This window comes from Alligator mississippiensis, chromosome 2 (genome assembly GCF_030867095.1).
Source record: "Alligator mississippiensis isolate rAllMis1 chromosome 2, rAllMis1, whole genome shotgun sequence".
Taxonomy (NCBI): Eukaryota; Metazoa; Chordata; order Crocodylia; family Alligatoridae; genus Alligator; species Alligator mississippiensis.
Genome location: NC_081825.1, coordinates 165,420,939 through 165,443,018, shown reverse-complemented (window position 1 = coordinate 165,443,018; position 22,080 = coordinate 165,420,939). Strand labels below are relative to the sequence as shown.

General features: G+C 43.6%; 1 protein-coding gene across 5 annotated transcripts in view; it reads left to right on the top strand.

Annotated features, from left to right (window-relative positions):
- MTHFD2L (methylenetetrahydrofolate dehydrogenase (NADP+ dependent) 2 like) overlaps window positions 1-22,080 on the top strand; it is a 67,128-nt gene that overhangs the window by 7,864 nt on the left and 37,184 nt on the right. For all 5 annotated transcript variants that reach the window (XR_009459954.1, XM_014611560.3, XM_019493540.2 and 2 more), the window contains exons 2-5: window positions 7,047-7,231; window positions 8,869-8,991; window positions 20,292-20,444; window positions 21,066-21,173. Coding sequence is in view for 4 of the 5 variants with exons in the window: in XM_014611560.3 (XP_014467046.1) it covers window positions 7,047-7,231; window positions 8,869-8,991; window positions 20,292-20,444; window positions 21,066-21,173 (569 nt within the window). In the remaining variant the exon portion in view is untranslated. The remainder of the gene's footprint in view (window positions 1-7,046; window positions 7,232-8,868; window positions 8,992-20,291; window positions 20,445-21,065; window positions 21,174-22,080) is intronic.

The window sequence follows — 22,080 nt, the reverse complement described above, 5'->3', positions numbered from 1 at the left end:
ATGAATCATAGGAAATGGGAAGGAAAGGCAGAGTTCACCTGTGGAAATGAAGAGGAAGTTACAACTTGGCTCACAAGTTGAAAAAGTCAGCAGTGAAGAAGACTACACCTAATGGGCATTATCATGTGTATTCTTCAGATAGGCTGCCTTTTGGTTAAGGTCAAGCAAGGTTTGCTGGGGGGGGGGGGGGGGAGGGGGGAGCATCTGAACTCCAAGGTCTCCAGGCCTGGGGCTTGCAGGTAGGATGCTTCCCTGGATTTGAGGAGTATCTGAAGCCCCAGGTTGATGGATCTGGAAGGGGGGATACTTGCTGGTGGTTGAACCAGTTTAGTTTTGGAACTTGACTTTTGACCCTTATGTTATTGAATTTGGAACTGGTAGGTTCCCATGAGCATGTTTGCCCGCACATTTTATGGTCATGCGCCATGTTGGCTGTATTTAGTCAACTTCATAGTTGCTTTCTATTGCTGAGCACATGCTGCTTTTGGCCTGCCCCACCTGCAGTTTGCACCTCTCCCCCACCCCTTGCAGGTTGCATCTGTCCCCTCATGCTACCCATGGATTGCATCTGCCTCCCCTACCCCACCCATGGGTTGCACCTACCCCTTACCTCTTGCAGGTGTAGCAGAAAGCCCCCTTTTCCTCTAATGTAGCAGAAAGCCCCCTTTTCCTCTTGCCTGGATTTGCTCTCCCCTCTTTGGATATGTTTCTCTTTTTCTACCTTTTCTTCCTTCCTCTCTCTTTCACTTTAAGATAAGGAATTGTATTTTAAAATTTGTATGTGTGCATTTTGTATCTCCCCTTGTAGTTTGGTATTTTTATCTATTTGTGTGCCATGGCATTTGTAGCTTATATTTTATACTCCTCACCTTTCAACTTTCAACTAAATGTGTTTTAGTAAGTTATACATTGTAACATTGTTAACAAAGGCAGGAATCAAACTGCCTTTCCCTGTATCAGGCTGGCCTCTGAAAGAGTGAGTGAATCAGTGATTGACTGTGTAACATGGAAGCAGGCAGCAAGTATCACCTGGAAGCTGAACTCAATAGAAGACAGTGTAACAACCGGGAAATCTCTATACCTCACTGATCAAGGGCTAGAAGCCCTGGCCTGACTTAATCAACACCAGAGACCAACTTTTGGGCTGAATATCTCCAGATCGACCACTCCCAGAGCCCTATTCTAAATTCATCAACGGACTCCCAAACCTGCACGTACATGCGGACGACCCCTGGGGCTGACAGATGCTGTCCAGTAGCCACCGAGGGGGGGGAAGTCCCACGAGGGTCAATGACCCCTGGATTGGGCAAACCAGAAAACTGGGGAGTCACCAAAGTCTGCCAGGGACAGATAAAAGGCAGTGAAAAGTGACCCTCAGTGGCGCCCTCTTGATCTCCAACTCGACCAGACCTGTCCAGCCAGAAGGACCAGCCGGCGACCCCCTTCTGGAAGATAACGCCACACTGAAAGAAGCCTCAACGACAGACTCCAGCGCTTGTAGGATAGGTATACCTGACTCTGTAGCCTGTTACTGTGTGTGTGTATGTGTGTGCATGTGTGTGTGTGGACCAGCCCCAAGGTTTATGATTACAGTGTTTCAATCTGCCTAATGAACTAGAATTTTAAGGATCCCGAGTTGGACATTTGTAACTGTTCAACACAGGTTGTGTCTGCCTCCTCACTTCTCCCGTGAGTTGCACCTGCTCCCCCTACCATTCATGGGTCATGCATGCCACCCAACCCCATGCATGGCTCACACCTGCCCCACCTGCGGGTCATGCCAGCTCCCTCTACTCCACCCACAGGTCATGCCAGCCCCTGCCATGCCTCCATCCCACCTGCAGCTGCGCCTGCCCCCCCCCCACCCCACCCCACCCCACCCCACCCACAGGTCTCACATGCTACCCTATCCCTTGTGGATTGCACCTGCATCCCACCCCACCTGTGAGTTACACCTGCCCCACTACCCCATCTGCAGGTCATGCTTCCCACCATTCCCCAGCAGACTCCTGACCTCTTCCAGCCTGCTGGACATCCAACCCAGTGGCTAGCTGTCCCCCTTCCTGACTTAACTGATATTGGGCAGCCATTTTAAATTGATTTAACCTCCCTGTAATGCTCCCAAATGTCTGTACTTAGCCCTAAGTATAAACAAATATATGTGCTAAGGTAGTGTTTAAGGTAATGTTAAAGCAATGTAAGTGAATCCCTCTCAGAACTAGAAATTGTAACTTGTTTTAAACTTACTGGGCACATCTACACATGCTATTAATGCAAATGAATAAACTCTGGTGCAGCTCGCACCAAGGTTTATTGTTCCTGGGTATCACTTTTACACCTGAGCGTTGAGCATTTTGATCTTGGTTGGAGGAGTCCTGGCTGGCAGAGGCCCCAAGGGGTCAAACTGCCAGCCCGGGGCTGTTCCGACCTGGCTCAATGTGCCGCAAAGGGGCTGACTGAGTTATGAGGGTGCTCTAGTGTGGGACTGGTTGGCAGGCAGCTCCAGTGCTGAAGCACTCTCATGCCCCAGCCAGCTCTGTTAGCATCTACACATGCATTGTGGCACTCTAGATAATTAGCTGCAGGATAGGACTTCTGTTTACAAGTACTAACCTACGTTGGATTTAATTAGTTTCCAGTGGCCTAATAGGGCTGCATGCGTAGACACTGAGACTTTTCTGCAGAGCTAACTAGACAACTCCACAGTAAATGTCTCATATAGATGTGCCCACTGCCTACCAGTTTCATTTTGTGACTCCTAGTTCTTCTATTGTGATCCCTAATTACTTTCTCTTCATCATTCAGTATTTTGTAAACCCTTATCATGTCCTCACAAGCATCTCTTTTCTAAATTGAATAGGCATAGCCTCTTTAGTCCCTCCTCATGTAGAAGTCCCTCCAAACCACTAATCATCCTTGTTGCCCTTTATCTTCTCTAGTCCTTCTACATCCTTTTTGAGGTGTGGGGACTAGAACTGGGCACAGTATTCGAAGTGTGGACACACCATAATTTTATAAAAGGGGCATAGTGATATTTCCTGCTTTGTTTACAAGTCCCTTCTTAATACGAACACTTTTTTTTGCCTTCTTGATAGCTGCAGAGCACTGAACTGATGTTTTTAGTGAACTATCTGTAATGACTCCCAGATCTCTTTCCTGTGTAGTAACAGCTAATGTAGAGCACATCATAGTATAGGTATAGTTTGAGTTATTTTTGCCCATGCACATCACTTTACACTTTCCAAAATAGTATAATTTTCCTTGCGTCCTTATATTTATTTACACCTTTTGATGTTACTGGCCATCATTTTGGTCCTCTGTGCTTTAAATGAAATATATGTATATTGGCAATTACTTGATCTTTACCTTTTTTAACTTTTAAGTAATTAATTTAGACTCTTACAGTTACTTATATTAAAATCCATCAGTTTTTTCACAGGCCACTACCTTATTGTGCTTATGACTTCTGTAAGATTATTCATGCTTTATGTGAAAGGATAATATTCTGAATGACAGTGACTTCAACAAAATCAGTCACTAGGCAGAAATTGTTTTGTCTTAGTCATAAAAATATATTGAATAGTAATATAATTCTCAGTTGTGCTGCTGGCATTTCCAATTATCTCATGCTTATGCTTGCATAATTTGGTTTATATTCTACTGTATTTAGAAAGAACAATAAAGTAAAGCCATTTCATGCCCACCTGCCAGCTTTGAGATGTTATTCTTCATGCCAAGAGTATTCTGCATTAATCTATTGCACTGTTGAATTTGGCACTTCATAATCTCTTGTCTAAAATGTTTGAGATTCCATCTAGCAGATACTGGTGATATATGCTTGGGACTCCTAAGTGCAGGGTTATGCCTAAGGTCAGATTTGACTGATGGCAGCCCTCCGTGACTTTTGCTATGATTTGGTTTACTGATTGAGGAAAAAGCATGCATTTAAAGAAGGGCGCTTATGCCTGAAAGCTTGGAAATAACTTTTTTTCCAACTACTCAGCTGGTCTAATAAAAGATATCACATCTACCCAAAGAACCTTGCCTGCATTTAAACTATATACTGAATATTAGGAAAATGAGTCCCTTTGATAATTTAAGAAATGAAAGTAGGAGGCAATAAAACATGATTTCACTTGCATAAAAAATAAAAACTTCCTGACAATTGCATGTTTTAACACATAGCACATGCATATTAATGTGATGCAATAAAATCTGGAACTTATTGCACTGGAGTTTATTGCTTCCAGGTGCCTGAGAGTGCAGCATGTTGAACTGGGTAAGAGCAGCCCTGGCTGGCAGGGGGTCCACTGGGTCAGCCTGCCAACCTAGGGCTGCTCCAGCCTGGCTCAACATGCTGCGGAGGGGCTGGGTGGGGTATGAGGATGCTTCAGTACAGGGTATCCAGAAGACATCCCGTGCACTGAAGTACCCTTGTGTCCCAGCCAGCCTGGTCAGCATCTATATGTGTGCTGCTGCACATGAAAAAACTCCGCTTCAGGATACCATTTGTATTTCCGAGTACCAACCTGCTGCGGAGTTTATTCATTTCCTGTGGCCTAATAAGCATGTAGATGCTGAGCTGTTTACTGAGGAGCTAATTAGGCAGCTTTCAAGTAAACATCTTGTGTCGGCGTGTCCACAGATTAAAACATACGTGGCATTCCTAGGCATAGGTGAGCATTGGTATTTGCTAGGCATAATGAATATGTGAAGAAAAAACAGTACCAAAAATATATAATTGTGAAAGCATATGATATGCAGGATGAGCTAGAGCCAAGTGAAACTACTGGCAAATGAGAAGAATGAAATACACATGTCCTCTACTCTAACTTCAGTAACTAAGGATGAGTAGAATTCCACACACACAATACAGTGAAAGAAAATGGCTAAAACAACTTAATTAAGAAGAAAACCAGCTATATCTGGCTCCATTTATGCTGATACATATCTTAACACATATCTTATGCATATCATATCATACATATCTTAAAGGTATTTCTCCTGCAGGAGGAGGAAATCAAGTGTGTGAAAGAGAAGGAATCTTGCTTAGAATCATACTACTGTCTTTCTGATCAAGTGGAGCAGATTGCTAGCAGACTCCCGGTAGGGTTCTTTTCCCTTTAGCTGGACTGAGAACCACAAAGGCTAGGGAAGACATTACACATAAGCTGGTTTAAATGATCAGGAACATGTTTAAACCTGTAACAGAACAGATGTTCAGTGCACATAAACCAGTTTGAAAATGGCTGAAACCAGTTTGAGATAAACCTGGTTGAATGTAGTATCAAACTTAACTGATTTGGGTCAAAGCAGTTTATGCAATGTCTGTCCCAGACCCCTTGCTGATATAAATTAAACCAGTCTCCCCCAGCATCCCGGCATGCTCTCTGGGTTGGGCAGGGCTCTCTGCTCCACAGCAGAGCTGGCCCCTCCCTTCTGCTCCCTGGCTGGAGCTTGGCAGAGACAGCAGGCATCTGCTTGGCGCCCCTCCACCTCCCCCCCCAATCCCTTCTGACTTACACAGACACCTCTTGGCATTAGCTAGCAGACCACATACTGGCTATGGTCTGTGCTGTGGCAGACAGGACAAAGGGAGAATCAACAGATAACTGGCAATGTCCCTCAGTTGTTTTCTTAATGGGTTGATAAACACTGATTTAGGGGTGATAAACACTATGTTATTAATTCCTTGCTGGGCTGATCAGGAGGGGGAAAACCCTCCCTAATCTCAGTGTCCTGCCAGGGCCTATGGAAGGGAAGGGAGGGCTGCTCTAGATCCCCTCAACTTCTAGCTTGAGCCACTGTAGGCATGTGCCTGCATTTTGTCAGTCCAGAGGGGATGTCTGCATAGTTACAAACTGGTTTAGCCTAGCCAGATTTTTTTTCCAGACCAGAGCATTGATGCAAGTGTGTTTCATTTTGTTTTGCTGAATTGCCTGTAACAACAAAAAATTAATCTTATTTTGAATATGATGTGTCCTTGAGCTTTTCTAAACAGAAACAAAAATATGCTTGAAAGAAAGTATAAAAATGTAATAAGTGCCTGAGATGTACTGCAACCTGCTGGCCCAGATGTAAAGCACTGTGAAAAAGTCTGTTAGTGATAAACAAATTAGCTTATAAGAAGTTTGAATAGAGTGGCAACAATTTTCTTCTAGCATTGCTAATACTACCTATAACCTCAACTTCATAATTTAGCATATTTTAAGAACTGATGACAGCTGTCAGCTGTTAATGCATCAACATTATAAGCTTTATAAATCAAGAAAAACTTTCATGAAGTAATTATTTTTTGTATGTGGAACAGACTCAATGCTTGTTAGATGTCAGTTTCCTGAGTTGCTTCATCCTGTGAAATAGCATCTCTTATGTCAATTGGAGCCAACCTTTTTAGCAGACATGCCACAAATTAAATCCCCTTCTTTCTTTGAGTGCCTCCCCAATTCCCTTCCCCTCCCCAATAAGCTGCTCTACTTTTGACTCCATACATTACCTTCCATGTGCCTCACGCAGGGACTGCCCATGCCCTCTATTGCACTTGTGCTGCAGGTGGACTGCCCTGGATTCATGTTTTATCTGTACCAAGCCTGAGTTGGAATTGTCAAACACAGGCTTATTTCAACTAGTCTTCAAGAAAGCAAAGAAATGGCAACATCTAGATCTAAGAGTGGTGTGGATAGTTAAAATAACCTTGAACAAAATCTGGGGCAGGGTCATTCCTTACTCTGGATAAACTTAGGAGAATGTAGAAAAGAAGGGTTTCTGGTTTTACCCACAATCACATGTTTTTCCAGAAATTCACCAGACAGGGCCATTTTGCAGTGCATAGAAGTTGGGGTGACAGTGCCAAGCTGACCTGAGCTACTGTTACGTGTATGCTAGGAATTTTCCATATCTTTAAGGGTTAGAAGTGCTTCTGATACTTGAATGAAGTAGATTGATATCTATTGTGGTCAATGAAAAAACAATATTTTAAATATTCTGATTATGCAATTTTAGATTTAACAACTGTTGTGGTTTCTAATCTTTCACTTTCTATATAGTGATGAAGCAACTGTTATCTCAGGAGCTAAGCTTGCTAAACAAGTCCATAAGGAAGTTCGAAGGGATGTAGAATCATGGATATCCCTTGGGAACAAGAGACCTCATCTCACTGTCATTTTAGTAGGAGACAACCCAGCCAGTCATACATATGTAAAAAATAAGATAAAAGCTGCTGCATATGTAGGTATGTATTTATCTGAACCGTACAGTAGTAGTTTGATATTAAGCACAAGATGTTATCCTGTTAAAATATATAGTACATCTTAGCTTTATATTGCATAATTTGTTCCTTCAACATGCATGACTTCTATAAAATGTAGAAGTATATTGTGCTGCAAAAATATCAGTCAAAATGCAAACAAAGTAAATTTTTCATATTATATGAACATTAGGGACAAGTGTAGCCTTGGCATTCAAAGAATAAATCTTGTTTATTTAAAAAAAACTGTTAGAAAAAAAATACTTTCTGTTTCCTCAGAGATTAGTATTTAAGGGGCCAGCACAAACTGAAACGCTTATGGCTTCTCAACTTTGTATATGATGATTTCTGGCAGTCCAATATTTGCATGCTTTGAAAAGGTCAGATGAATACAGGCAGACAAATGGAAGTCATTTCACTTTTCAATTACTATTTATCCTTGCAAGCCACTCTAGGATTTATTTATTTTCACATTTAAAATAAATGTAAGAGTTTACTTTTTCAGGTCCTAGAATTTGAGGGAGGGGAATTCATAAATCAGTAAGCACATCTACATGTGCATTAATGTGCCATAATTACTGTGCATTAAGCTTAGTAACTTAATGCGCAGTAATTGGTGCTACTGCACAGTAGCACCAGTGCACGTCTTTTAAGTGATACTAATGTGTAGTAGACTAATTATACTGGGCATTAGCATGTTAGCATGGCTTTTGCTATGATGCTCTAATGCAGTGTTTCCCAACCTTTTTCGCCCCAAGGCACATTTACCTAAATAAAAAAGCACCGCAGCACACCAGGTGGGAGGGGGTGGGGGGTGGGGCTCACGGCCAGCCAGACACCAAAGTTGGAGGGCGGAGAGGCACAATCACGCAAGGAAGGGGTTATTCCTCCTCCCTCCAGTGGAGGGGACAGCTGGGGGCCTATTCTGGGCAGGGAGCAAGGGGGGAGTGCCAGGCAGACCCGGCTCCAGTCCCTGCTGGTGGCACAGGGAGGGGGGAATTAAACCCCTCTCTGGCCAGACCTCCACCCTTTCCTGCTCTTGCTTGGGCTGGGGAGATGAGGGGCAGGGCCAGCTTGGCTCGGCTGGAGCAGAGCGCCCCACCAACCAGGAAAGAGTCTGGGACGGACAATGCATAAATTGGTTTGAGCCAAATCAGTTAATTCTGATACTACATTCAACTAGGTTTATCTCAAACTGGTTTCATCCATTTTTAAACCGGTTTATGTGCAATGAACATTTATTTTGTTACAGGTTTAAACCACTTTCGGATCACTTAAACCAGTTTATGTGTAATGTCTGTCCCTGGCCTAGAGGTTTACTCAGAATCTTCAGGTGTATATTCCTGTGAAAAATAGTGCATATCTTGTTTTTGTAAACATTTGTTTTCTTTAATTTTTAAGATGTATTGAAGTGAGATAGTTAATTTCCTCTGAATTCATTTGTAAGATTACAAATTATTTATATGTGCAAACTGTTGAAAAAGGTGGACTTTTAAAAAGCATTCACGTCCATTGAAAACAAATCTTTATCACATTTGAGAATTTCACCTCAAAAAGCTTAGCTCAACTTAGGAAAAGCAGGAAAGCACAAAGTGTCTTTTGTTTGACTTTCTTTCTATCAGGTATTCATAGTGAGATAATTCTGAAGCCTGAAGACATTTCTCAGGAAGAACTTTTAGATTTGACTCTCCAGTTAAACAAGGATTCAAAAGTTAGTGGTATATTAGTCCAACTACCTCTGCCAGGTAAGCAATTACATTTTATATGCAAATTTTAACAATATTAAGGGGAAAAAAACTGTAAACATATTTTATGTACAAGCTCATAGCATAACAGGTTCTTGGGAGATGACTCATTTGAGGAAAGTGAGGTTTGTAATAGGATGGCTAACATGATGCTTGCGCCTATCATGTAATCTGGATGGCTTTGTTTCACAGCTCACAAATTAAATAATAGTAATTTTTTTGTATTGAAGCTTAAGTTGTTCATCCAAAGCACAGATAACAGGAAACTTTGAGATTCCATCTAGTTTTTCTTCATGTTGTTTACAGTACTTCTATACTACAAAATAGTACTGTCAATATATTGTGTTCTCAACCATGGCACTCCGGTTGAGAATCACTGGGATAAATTGAGGCTTTTAATCTTTCTTCCCCAAATACCTCTTTACAAACCTACATTTTTATTGTCATGGAGAAAGCTGCCCCCTACCTGTCACCCAGGTACATTATTTTAGAATCATCTTGAATTCTGCCTTTTTGTCAGGCCCCCCTATCCAAGCCAGGTATAAACTTTTTTGTTTCTGAACAGCTCCAACTTTCAACTTTTCCTCTGTCTAGACCATTATTAACATTCTCATCCAAACATCTCACATCTTGACTCTTACAACATATTTTTTCCAGCCTTGATAAAAGTCATCCTCCTCTAAATGTGTTAAATGTATTCAAAACACTGCCACAAAGAAAAAAATTCTTGGCTTATTGCTGTGCAAAGCATTCCTACTGCTTTTCTTCCTGAATTCCTTGTTCTTCACCTCATCAAACTGTTTGTCTTCACTTTATGAAATATCTCTGTCCTGTTTATTATGTCTTATATGCTATCCAATAGTTGACCCTAGAACTCGCATTCTATCGATCAGGCCAGAATGTGTCTCTCATTACTTTGATTTTCCTTCAGATGCCTTCATGCTTTTCCCCCCTGCCATTCCTTTGCATGATATGAGATCTGTGCAAAAATCCCCAGAGCCTCTCCTGTATTATCATTAAGTCTTTCCTAAAAATTTTGCCTGGTTAAGTATGGAAGTGCAATCCTTTTCCAACCTGCCCAAGTCCCTGAAAAACTTAATAGAAGAGGTGGGTGTGGCATCTTCCTCCTCAATGCTTTTTTGTTACTCAGACATAAGGGTAAGATGACAATGTGTTATGGAAGTAGATTTCATAGATTTCATAGACATTAGGGCTGGAAGGGACCTCGGAAGATCATCGAGTCCAGCCCCCTGCCCAAAGGGCAGGAAGTCAGCCGGGTTCATAGGATCCCAGCAAGATAAGCATCCAGTTTGCTCTTGAAGGTGTTCAATGTAGGCGCTTGAACCACCTCCGGTGGCAGGCTGTTCCAGACCTTGGGGGCTCGGACAGTAAAGAAATTCTTCCTTATGTCCAGCCTGAAACGGTCTTGTAGTAGTTTATGACCATTCGAGCTAGTCATCATCCCTTGGGGCGCTCTGGTGAACAAACGTTCCCCCAGATACTGGTGGTCAGCCTGTCATCGTAGGGTCTGCTTCCCTGACCTCTGATCATGCACGTGGCTCTTCATCCCAGCCAAGGCTTGGTCTTAGCCAGGTCTTCAACACCACCACGATGGCAATGCCACCACCTCTCTGGGGAGCCTGTCCCAGTGCTTCACCGCCCTCCTCACGAGAATGCTTTTCCTAATATCCAACCTCAACTTCCCTTGCTGCAGCCTGAGCCCATTGCTCCTGGCCTTGTCATCTGCCCCCACTGAGACCAGCCCAGCTCCATACTCTTCACAGCCCCCCTGCAGGGAGGTGAAGACTGCTATTCATTCCCCCTCAGTCTTCTCTTCTCCAGACTCAATCAGCCCAGTTCCCTCAGCCTCTCCTCACCAGTCCTGTCCCCTAGCCCCACAACCACTTTTGTTACCCTCCGCTGGACTCTCTCCGTGTCCACATCCCTTCTGCAATGGGGGGCCACAGCTGGACACAGGACTCCAGATGTGGCCTCCCCAGTGCTGAATAGAGGTGGAGAGAATCACTGCCCTCGATCTGCTGGCAACGCTCCTCCCAATGCAGCCCAGGATGCCGGTCGCCTTCTCGGCACCACGGGCACACTTCCGGCTCCTGTTCAGCGTCTTGTCCCCCATCCCCCTAGGTCCTTTCTGCAGAGCTGCTGCCCAGCCCGTCGCCCCCCACCTGCACTGGTGCAGGGGATTGCTCCCTCCTCGGCGCAGGACTTTGCACTTGTCCTTGTTGAATGCATTAATGGATTTTCAGGGACTTGAACAAGGTGGTATAGAGTCAAACTTAGACATCTAAGTCCTTGTAAAGACCTAATAGGTCTGGTCTCCACAGATTTTCCCCAGCTTTTGGTTGTATTGACCTGTTGTTTCTTCATATTCCAGGATGGTAAGCTCTTAAGGGCAAACACTGTCTTTTTGGTTTATGTGCAGAGAGTGCGTAGCACAATAAGGCTCTGATTCATGACTGGGGCTTCTAGGGGTTACTATAATACAAATTATAATACAAAAACACAACTGTGTGCCAGATCATTGTGAGTCTTGCTCTCTGCCATCCTTTCCCCATCTGTAAAAGGGACATAAATCATATTTCCTATACAGAGCAGGGGTGTTTAGAGGCTTAGTGTTTGTAGAATGCTTTGTTCTGTGACTGGAAAGTAATAACAGTACAAAATATTAGTTTTAGTCCATAATAGTCATGGTAGTGTTGGAGTGGTATTGTTAGTCATAACAGTCCATCATTTCTGCAGCCTTCAGTGAATAAAGTAAAATGGCCACAAGATGGCACTATAATATAAGCAAGGAGGAAAAATCTGATAAACTGAATGATGATTTACTTTTAGGATTGTTTGGTATGTGCTCACCTGTAATACAAGAGATATTGCTTTGTTTGTAACACTAGAAGCCAGAATACTTACAGATTCAAGGTGTTAAGGGACTGTTAAAAATTTCCTGTGAATTTACTGCTGGTGAGAGTGCGCCACACTGACAGCTTCTGTTCCAATGTCCTCTGTGTAGACTCAAAACAGGAATAGCATAGGTAATAGCCTGTACAGTTTCCCACCCCACTCCATAGCCTGACCAGTTTGCCTCTGCACTGATTTGGAGAGACCACCTCCAGGAGTTGACTCTCCTTTCCTGTTTGGTCCTTGGCTATTCTTCTAAGATTGTCAACCAGTATGTTATTGGTTGTTACTTGCGGTAGTATTTTTTTTCAGTGTAGATATCAGGCCGCTAGGCTTAAGCCACTGCACTAAGTTTGCAGACCAGTCATGTTTTATGTTATAACTACAGTAACTGTATTTTGGGGTTGTATCTTCTGACATTCCCAAACTAATGAAAGTTGATCCCATGGAGGGTATGACAGGAAATGGAACACTTTAGATATGCACCATTCATATACTGTCCCTAAGGCATCTACTGCTTGTCATTGCTGCAGACAGGATACTTGGCTAGCTGGATCATTTGTTTGACCCAGTATGGCACTTGTTATATTCTTATGCTACTCTATATTAGCAGAGTTGTAGTGGTTCATCTAATTTTATTTTAGCCAGTCTAGTTAAATCAGTGATGGTGATGCACTTAGACCAGTTTAACCCCAGTTTAAACTGGGTTAGCTTCCAACAGCAATTTCATACATGAATACCTTATTTCTAATTAATTGTCCTCTGACTCTCTCTAACTTTTCAGTGTGGGGTCTGGCTACAGGGTTTCCTTCTGCTATATATTTTATTTATTTGGTTGCCTAAATAGTGTGTAAATAAGGAAACACTAAAAGCTATATACTGGAGTTATATGTGCAAGCCCTTTCCATTTAAACGTATGGTGGGATGGTGTTTCTCTAAGAGGTTTCAAATATAACTTGTTGAATACTGTGCAATTTTGTCATTTTAAGAACACTTTCTATGTTTGCTTATGCCAATGTTCCACAATAAATGTGCTTTGAAGAAAGAGAGGTGGAAGTTCCTTAATTTACAAAATTCACTTAAATTATCCTTTAAGGGCAAGAGAAGAACCTGGAAGTTGAAATGGAGAAACATGATGAGTAATTGTTGTTTATATCAGATATTTTTCATTATATTCTTTTAAGCAGCCACCTAATTTGGCTGTAGTACAGCATTTGGATAACATAGAAGAAGAAGATGGCTTTGAGATGACCTTTCTGGAGGGGAATATGATACTTTAAAGCAGTAGATCTTAACTTTTTTATATTCAAGGCACCCCTGGATAGACTTTTGGCACCCTTTGAAAATGCTAGCTCTTAGTGGGCACATTTACACTAGATGCTATGCCACTACAGTGACAAGCTACAGCAATGTAGCATCAGCAGACACTAACTGTGACACTGCTGCTGCTGCACAGTAGCAGCGAATTACAGTGCAATATCTCGTTGCTGCTGTGCAGTAGGGTCAAAAACAACCCATGCGCCACTGGGACTGCTTAGTAGGAGTGGGTATTTCACAGTTTTTTAGTACTTACTAAAGCAAATATTAAATGACTGCACAGTACCCACTGCATAATGGGATGCAGCAGAGCCGACCCAAGCAGGGTGTGGGGCCCAGGGCAAATCAGCCCATGTGGGACCCCACCCCGATCCCATGTGCCCTGAACCTGAAGAAGCTGCCACCGCCATTGGCAGTGGTGCATTGGCGGCGGGGGGATGGGGGGAAGCAAGTGGCTGCACGGGAATCCGGTGGCGGTGGCTTAGAGTTGCCGTGGCTGCTCTCCCCAGCTCCACGGGGCCCCCTAAAGCACAGGGCCTGGGGTGGTAACCCCGATCTCCCCCCCCCCCCATGGCTTTGCATGCACGTGTAGATGAACCCAGTTTTTACAACTTTTTTTACTTCAGAAAAATAATAGAGCAATTTTTCTGCTGCAAAGAACTCGCAAAGACCGAAACAATGGATTTCTATCTGAAATTTCTGGCTTTATTTTATGAATAATGTTTGCAGACCTAACAGTACTAACATTATGTGGCATCCCATGGCACTCTTGAAAGGATTTCAAGGCATCCCAGAATGCCTTGGCACCCTGGTTGAGAACCACTGCTCTAAAGTAATCATTTTTGTGAGTCAGGGTTATTTAACTTTCAAAGGGTGCTGAGGGAGTTAGAAAACTGCCTGGAGCATCGGGCTTAGAGGGTAGTAGTCAATGACTCAATATCTAGTTGGCAGCCGGTATCACGTGGAGTGCCCCAGGGATTGTTGCTGGGGCCAGTTTTGTTCAGTATCTTCATCAGTGACCTGGAAAATGGCATAGAGTACACCCTCAGCAAGTTTACAGATGACACCAGGCTGGGTGGAGTAGTAGATACGCTGGTGGGTAGGGTTAGGATTCAAAGTAACCTAGACAAATTGGAGGATTGGACCAAAAAAAATCTCATGAGATCCAATAAGGACAAATGCAAAGTCCTGCACTTAGGACAGAAGAATCCCATGCAGGCTGGGGTCTGATTGGCTGGGCAGCAGCTCTGCAGAAAAGCACCTGGGGGTTACAGTGCATAATAAGCTGAGTATGAGCCAACAGTGTGCCCTTGTTTCCAGGAAGGCTAATGGCATGCTGGGCTGTATTGGTAGGAGTGTTGCCAGCAGATCAAGGGAACTGATTATTTTCCTCTATTCAGCACTGGTGAGGCCGCATCTGGAGTACTGTGTCCAGTTTTTGGCCCTTCACTACAAAAAGGCTATGAACAAGTTGGAGAGGGTCCAGAGGAGGGCAACAAAAAATGGTGAGGGGGCTGGGGCACATGACTTGTGAGGAAAGGCTGAGGAAATTGTGCTTACTTAGTCTAGAAAAGAGAAGACTGAGAGGGGATTTAATAATAGTCTTCAAGTACCTGAAGGATGGTTTGAAAGCGTATGGAGCTAGACTGTTCTCAGTGGTGGCAGATGACAGAACAAGGAGCAATTGTCTCAAGTGGCAGTAAGGGAAGTTTGGGTTAGATGTTAGCAAGAACATTCTCATTATGAGGGTAGTAAAACACTGGACCAGGTTACCCAGTGTGGTTATGGAATCTCTATCCTTGGAGGTTTTTAGACCCAGCTAGACAACGCCTTGGCTGGGATGATGATGTTGGAGATGGTCCTGCTTTGAGCAGGGAGTTGGACTAGATGACCTCCTGAGGTCCCTTCCAACCCTAATTTTCTATGATTCTATGAATTGTCCTCTTTCCTTTCGGATAATTTTGTTTCCTTCTGTGCGTCTTTTGAAGTCATTACTTTTGCCATGATGATATAGTCTTGCTCCCTGATAGTTTGCCTCTTTTCCATTCCAGAGCCATTCCTTTTTTCCTCTACCCTGGGATTTTGTAAGACATATTTGAGTGAAGAAATCTGGGTAGAGCAAGAGCTCCTTTGTCTATACATGAAAGAGAGAGTATCTGTCTCTGCAAAGTAGAAGCAGGAAAGTAGGAACTTGGTGGTGAATAATTGTTTTGTATAAGAAATTGCCTTGTTCCAGGATTGAAAGAAAGCAGAACCACCAAAGCATCAGTCAGTTTATCTTTGACTACTTTTAGGGTACAAACAGACATTTGGGGAGATTAGGAGGAAGTTAGATTGCATTAAAAATGGCCACCTGATCTAACTTACTTTATCCATGTGTGGACCTTACACTTAGATTCCTTGTTAAGTTGATGTAAGTGCAAACTGTACAGAAGTTTGAGGAAAGTTAGATTGGTCAAAAATGGCCAACCCAGTCTAATTTAACTGTACCTTGGAGGTGTGCTAAGTTAGAATGGGTATGAGTAAACCAATCTAACCGAAATTCTGTGCACATCCCCCGTGCAGCCCTAGGCTGGGAAAGCCCAACCACTAGCCCCAGCTCTGAGCTGCGCTTTTACTACTCCCAGTCTGGTACCAGGCTATTTTTAGCCCTCTGGCTCCTCCCTCCACCCCCAGACAGACAAATGCTCCCCCCTACCAAGGAGTATCCAGCTTGGCCCACCCCACACCTTGAGCCCGCAAAACCCCAATACTGCAAGTCGCTCCCAGGGCTGGCTTTATTGGCATTTGCCAAAGCCAGGAGCCAATGGAAGTCAGGGTTGCGGGGAGGGGCAGGTGGAATCAAGGGGATTCATTCAGCAGGGAGATTGTTCATCTTGGGGTGGGAGACAGTCGGGAAGAATAGTTCCTGGTCCAAGTGGGGAGAGAGCCCCCCCCGATCTCCCCAAACCCCCTGCCACAGAGCCACCAGCTCCCCCTATTCTGTGAACCCCACCACCAAGCTGCCAGCCCCTCCTGATCCCCTGCATCTCCCTCCACCCCAGCTTACTCCAGTCAAGCTCCCGGGACTAGTGAATTCCATTAAACCTGAACCCAGGAGCGGTTTGCAGGATTGGAGGTGATTTAGCAGTATCACAGGAGGGCTGGGTGAGTCCAGGGAAGTTTAGCAGGATTGGAGAGCTTCTTTGATCCTGCCAACCCTCCCCATCCTCCCTGTAGACTCCACTAGCACCCCCCATGCCCACCTGCTAGCCCCCCATCCTGCCTGCCCCTCCTTGTACATCATCTTATATCATGGGCCATTTTTAACCCCATCTAACCCTCCCCAAAGTATTAACTGTAAAATCTGTATGAAGCCTAACTTAGGGAAAATAAGCAATTTTTCTAAAGACTGTTTTAACAGATCCCTCCAAGTTTCATATTTTTTAAAGTCAAATCTGATCAAAGTTGTCTTAGATTTGAATTATACTTGCTTACTTTTTAAAAGAATATGCTCTTTCCAAATATACTTGTGGCAGGGCACTTGATGTGCCTGCCATTTTAAGAGGTCAGGCAGCCTATTGAGCCAGGGATTGGTGGGGGTTAGGGCTAACTGGGGAGTCAGCTGACCTGGGGGCTGGCAGGTGAGGCTAGGCCTGATCAAAGGAGCCATCTGATTGTAAGGGAGTATCCTGATTGGACGAGGGCTGGGTGTAAACAGGGTATAAGGCCAGACCCTGAGAGCAGGGATGGTGGTAACATCTTGGTGGCTAGTGCAGGAATATCATCCAGCAGTGAGGCTGCAGCTCCCAAGTGCCAACAAGGAATAGGACATCTGGAGGCTTGGGTAGGAACTAAGGGGATGGAGGAGGTTCCTGGGGTCCAGAGCCCTGAGAAGGGGGCTGAGTGCCTGGGACCAGTTGAGGGGCCAGACAAGCCTGGAGAGAGAGAGGCCGAGTGCACAGGGGCCTAATGAGAGACCAGGTGAGTGTTGGGAGAGGGGCCGAGTATTGGTGGGTCTATTGACGGGCCAGGTTAGCCCTGAGAGAAGGGCTGAGTGTCTGAGAGACCTGGTGGAGGGTCTGGGTGTACCCCATGAGTGGGGCAGAGTACAGGGGGCTATTGAGGGGTCCAGTTGTGCCCAGGGAAGAAAGGCACTATTGTAGCAAGACCTAGGGAGGGGTCTGGGCCTGTGGGGAGAGGGAGAGTGACTCATGGAGGGGCCTGAGAAGGTGGATCTACAGAGATGAGGGGGCTGACAGCCAGAGGACAGACCCTGAGAATCTCAACTGGCCTATGCTGGGTCCAGGACCCAGGAGGGGCCAAAGGGTGAGAGAACCCATTGAGAAGGGAGAGCCTGAAGTCTTGACTGGCTTGGAGGTGGGGCCAGGGTCTAGGAAAGGCACAAAGGTCCATGGTGAGGGCCACAGCTGTGAGAGAGTAAGGGATCAGCTCTGGAATGACAATGGCTGCTGGGTCTGAGAGTGAGTTGGGCCAGAGATGAAGGACTTGGAAAGTAGGAGATGGAGCCAGGGTCAAGGAACCCTGTGTTTAGCAGCCCAGGAGTGGCACTGGATATCTAGAGAGAGCTCAGAGAAGGGTAAGCAAGAGCAGGTAGGCTAGAAGACCAGTCCTGGGTAAGACCTAAAACTGTACCCTACTGGAGTTGGTCAGTGTGGTGGGGCTGCCTGTGGTGGGGCAGCCTCAATAAAATGCCACACATGGGTCACTCCAGGGGAAGATGAGGGTGCCAGAAAGTGTCAGCTCCCACTGCCTTGTGCGTGACCCTGCAGAGGCAAAAGGCTAGGGGAGCACACCCTGACACCATAGCACTTGATATGGGTCCAGAGGCCCAGTGAAGGCCCAGGGAAGAATGGGACCATGTGGGTCCAGGGGATCATGTAGGTCCAGAGGCCCAGAGAGGGGCCGAGAAAAGCAGGGACCAGGTGGGTCCAGAGAGGGGCCAGGAATAGAGCACAGGACTGGATGGGGCCAAGGGCATGGAGAGTGGCCAGGAGAATACAGAGGAGCTGACACCTTAGAGTGGGTCTGGAGGAGAGACAGAGGGGTCCAGAAATTGGAGTGGGGCCAGAGGAAAGACTGACAGAATATCTACAAGGCATGAGACATGGTGTAGGGGATGTATGGACCTACACAATGGGCCCACAAATCCATTACCATAATCTGGGGTGGTCATTACAATAAGATCAGGGCAGCCTCCTTCTTATCATTATATTTCCAACAAGGCGTGGCAAAAAAGATAAGAAGGCACCCTAGGGGCAGAGTGGGCATGGTCACGGAGTTTCTAGGGGCATCATGGCCATCCCTGGAACTCGGATGTGTGACAGTGCTTCAAATCTTAATTTTCACAAGGTGTATTACTAAAGTACACTGCCATCAATCTTTCATTTTAGGAATCAAAGAGGGATATTCCTTTCTGGATAAGTTAAACATAAAAGTGCCTCTTTTATCTCCATATTCATATACACTTTAATGTGTATATTGTATATGTTTCTGTTAAAACAAATGATGTCTAATATGATTCTCACTATTTTAAAACACCTTAATTATAGGTTCCTAATTGCCTGTTAAGGTCCAACAGTTCTGATGTCTCCTTATTTCTGTTATTTTTTGTTTCCAATATGGAAAATAAATCCACATTATTTTTCCACACATGTTCTAAAAGTCAAGGTTATTACTCTTATCACATGGGCAAAATAAATTTTGCACTGAAAGTCAGGATTGAAGGCTGTTAAGCCTTCTCTTCCTTTATTTGTTTTTTGTTTTTGTTTTTTCAGTTTTCTTGTAGACTGGGTATTAGATTGAACATGTGGAAGCACTGCTTCCTTTCCATTATATGTATCCTACAGTGATACTTGTTATGGCTGAAACTGGGCTTTGGTAAGCACTGTCTTTACAGAGGGGGCAAGAAAAAGTTCTGGGGCCAAAGTAAAACTTGGGGTATATTTGAAGAGTTTTTAATCTAATTGCAGTTAGGTGTCCAAATTCTTTTCAAATATATCTGGCCCTATATCCTTTGTTTCTTGGATGAACACATTTTTTTTCTATGAAGTCTTTGTTCCATATGGTAACTTAAATTTGTGAAGAATTTCAGGGAAAAATGTCCTATTTGCTTGTCTTATATATTCGTTTTTGCTAACAGTAAATATTCTCAGTTTGATATATGTTTTTAATATCTTCCATAAGGCCCCAATGCTGTGAGCATCAAAAATGGTATCACTTAGCTTTCAGCATTTGGCTTAGAAAAGTCCATTTTAAGTAGAACTTTAAAAATGCAGTTTAGTTTTAATGGATACAAGTTTGTGACCCTACAAATTACTCAATTGAATAAAAATTGTGAAATTTTCATTGAAAATAAGGGATGTATTTGGTAGCTGTGTTGGTCTGAGACAAAAAGAAATGCAGACATCTAGAACTCTTGGTTCAGAAATGATCCCTTTTATTAGACCAACTAGGAAATTGCACAATACAATCTTTTTCTAATGTATATTTTTGTGTAATTTCCTAGTTGGTCTAATAAAAGGGATCATTTCTGAACCAAGAGTTCTATATTTTGCATTACTTTTTGCATCAGACCAACACGGCTAGCAAATATATCCCTGAAACATGGAAGATGCTGAATTTTAGCCAATTTTGGATGTTAAACTTCATTTCAGAACAACAAGAAAGATTATTAAACCTCCCTGCTTGCCATCTGACACTCCAGGGAAGGAATGCTACCAGATCTACACAACAAAGAGCAACTCAACAACTCACAGAGACACTCTCCTGGATGGAGGGGGACAGATTTTCCATCTCCAGCTCCCTCTGTGCAAAAATGAAGTTTATTTCCTACCTATGGGGACTTTTTACCATCTTTAATTTTCTCAGAGCCTGATGAAGGATGTTTGAGCCCAAAAGCTTGCAGGATTTTTTTTTTTTTTTGCAATTTCCTAGTTTGTTGTAATAAAAGGTATAATTTCTGAACCAAGAGTTCTAGATTTTTGCATTCCTTGAAATTAAAGCATTGGGATAGCCCACTTTGGTTGACAACTGAGAAGAATCATAATTTTGAAATGACAATCTTCCAGATCACATAGATGAGAGAACAGTCTGCAATGCTGTTGCTCCTGAAAAAGATGTTGATGGATTTCACGTTATCAACATCGGACGACTTTGTTTAGATCAGCCTTCTGTGATACCTGCCACAGCTGCTGCTGTTTGGGAAATTATCAAACGAACAGGTAGGAAACTAATCTTTATTGAAATGTTTGGGGTGGGAGGGAAAGGTTAATGATGCTGAGAAAGCATATATAAATGTCAAGGAAATTATATGGTAAGATACAGGCTAGGTTCTATATCTGATTGATTGCAGAAGAAATGGTTAAAAGAATATTTAGAGAACAGTGAGAAGGAAACGTGAAAAATTGAGCACAGAGAATAGTTATTATATAGAGTGCATACCTTCTGTTCTAGTTTATAATACATTTTTATGGTGATTGATATAATATGTACCTTTTTTATAATACTGAAAGCAAATACCTATACTACAACTCGATTGAGGCTTAATTATTTGTAAAGATTAATAATATTAGTGATAAGCTGTAAAAAAGATAAACTTATGGACAAAAATCTCCTTTCTTGAATAAACCTATTCTACAATAGGAAAGAATAAAGAGTAGTTTCAACAGTATGGTGATTTCATAGTTCTGTTAATTAATACACCAATTTAACGTTTGAGAGAAACTTTCCTTAAGTAAAAACTTACTTGGTGTTTGAGACTGATGACAGATCTAATTAAAATGTACAGATTTTTTTAGGTTTCTCAAACTAGTTGAATATGTTTTTTGTTTTTTTCTTGTAAGGAATACAGACATTTGGAAAAAATGTTCTTGTAGCTGGAAGATCTAAGCATGTAGGAATGCCTATTTCAATGCTTTTACATACTGATGGAGGGCATGAAAGGCCTGGAGGTATGTCTGAGACTATTATTATTTGTTGTAATAACTTGATCAGTGAAGTGACCCAAAATAAAAGATGTACAAAAGATGAAGCTCATCCTTAACATCATCATACCAATACTTAAACAACATTTTCATAACTCCTAAAATATTTGGGTAAGAATTATTTGCCAGTTTTTATATAGGAGATTCCATACCAGAAATCCTAAGAAAAAATTTGCAAAATTTTCCACCTTATTTTTCACACTTGAGAAGTTCAGTATGGGTCTCCATACCTGAAATGGTCTCTGCCACTGTTGGAGACTCTATCCCTGGTGCCTTTAACCATCCTGACCCCTCCTGGGCTCAGGCCTTTATACCAACCTTAACCCATCTTGGGCCTAGGCCTGCATTCTCTGCACATCTTGGGCTCAGGCCTCTGTCTTCCAACAGACTCCACTCCTCCTGGGCTCCGGGTCCCTGACCTTAGTTCTCACTCCTCCTGGACTATGGGTCCCAGACTCTGCTTCTTGCTCACTCAAGCTACGGATCCCTGACCCCGGTTCTTGCCCCTCATGAGCTATGGGTCCCTGACCCTCTGCAGCTGTGGCCGTGCCTCTTGGCCTTGGCCCCTCAGGCCCTGGTCTTGCTCTCAGGCCAGTTGATACCTCCACTGCCCATACAGTCTCAATCCCTAAACCACCAATTTTTGCCTACCCCAGCTCAGGTGTTAATCAGGAGCCTTGCTCCAGCGCTTATGCTCAGGATCAACTCTCTCCATGATTTCCAGGTCAGACTGCCTGCCAAGCTCAGGCCCTGGGCTTATGTCCTGCAAGCCCAGTCCCTTCCATGTGGCTCCCACTGCTTCTCCTGCACCTGCCTTCCCTTAAAGTAGTAGGAGCACCAAGCTCCCTGCTACACAGTGCATTAGAACCCTTTT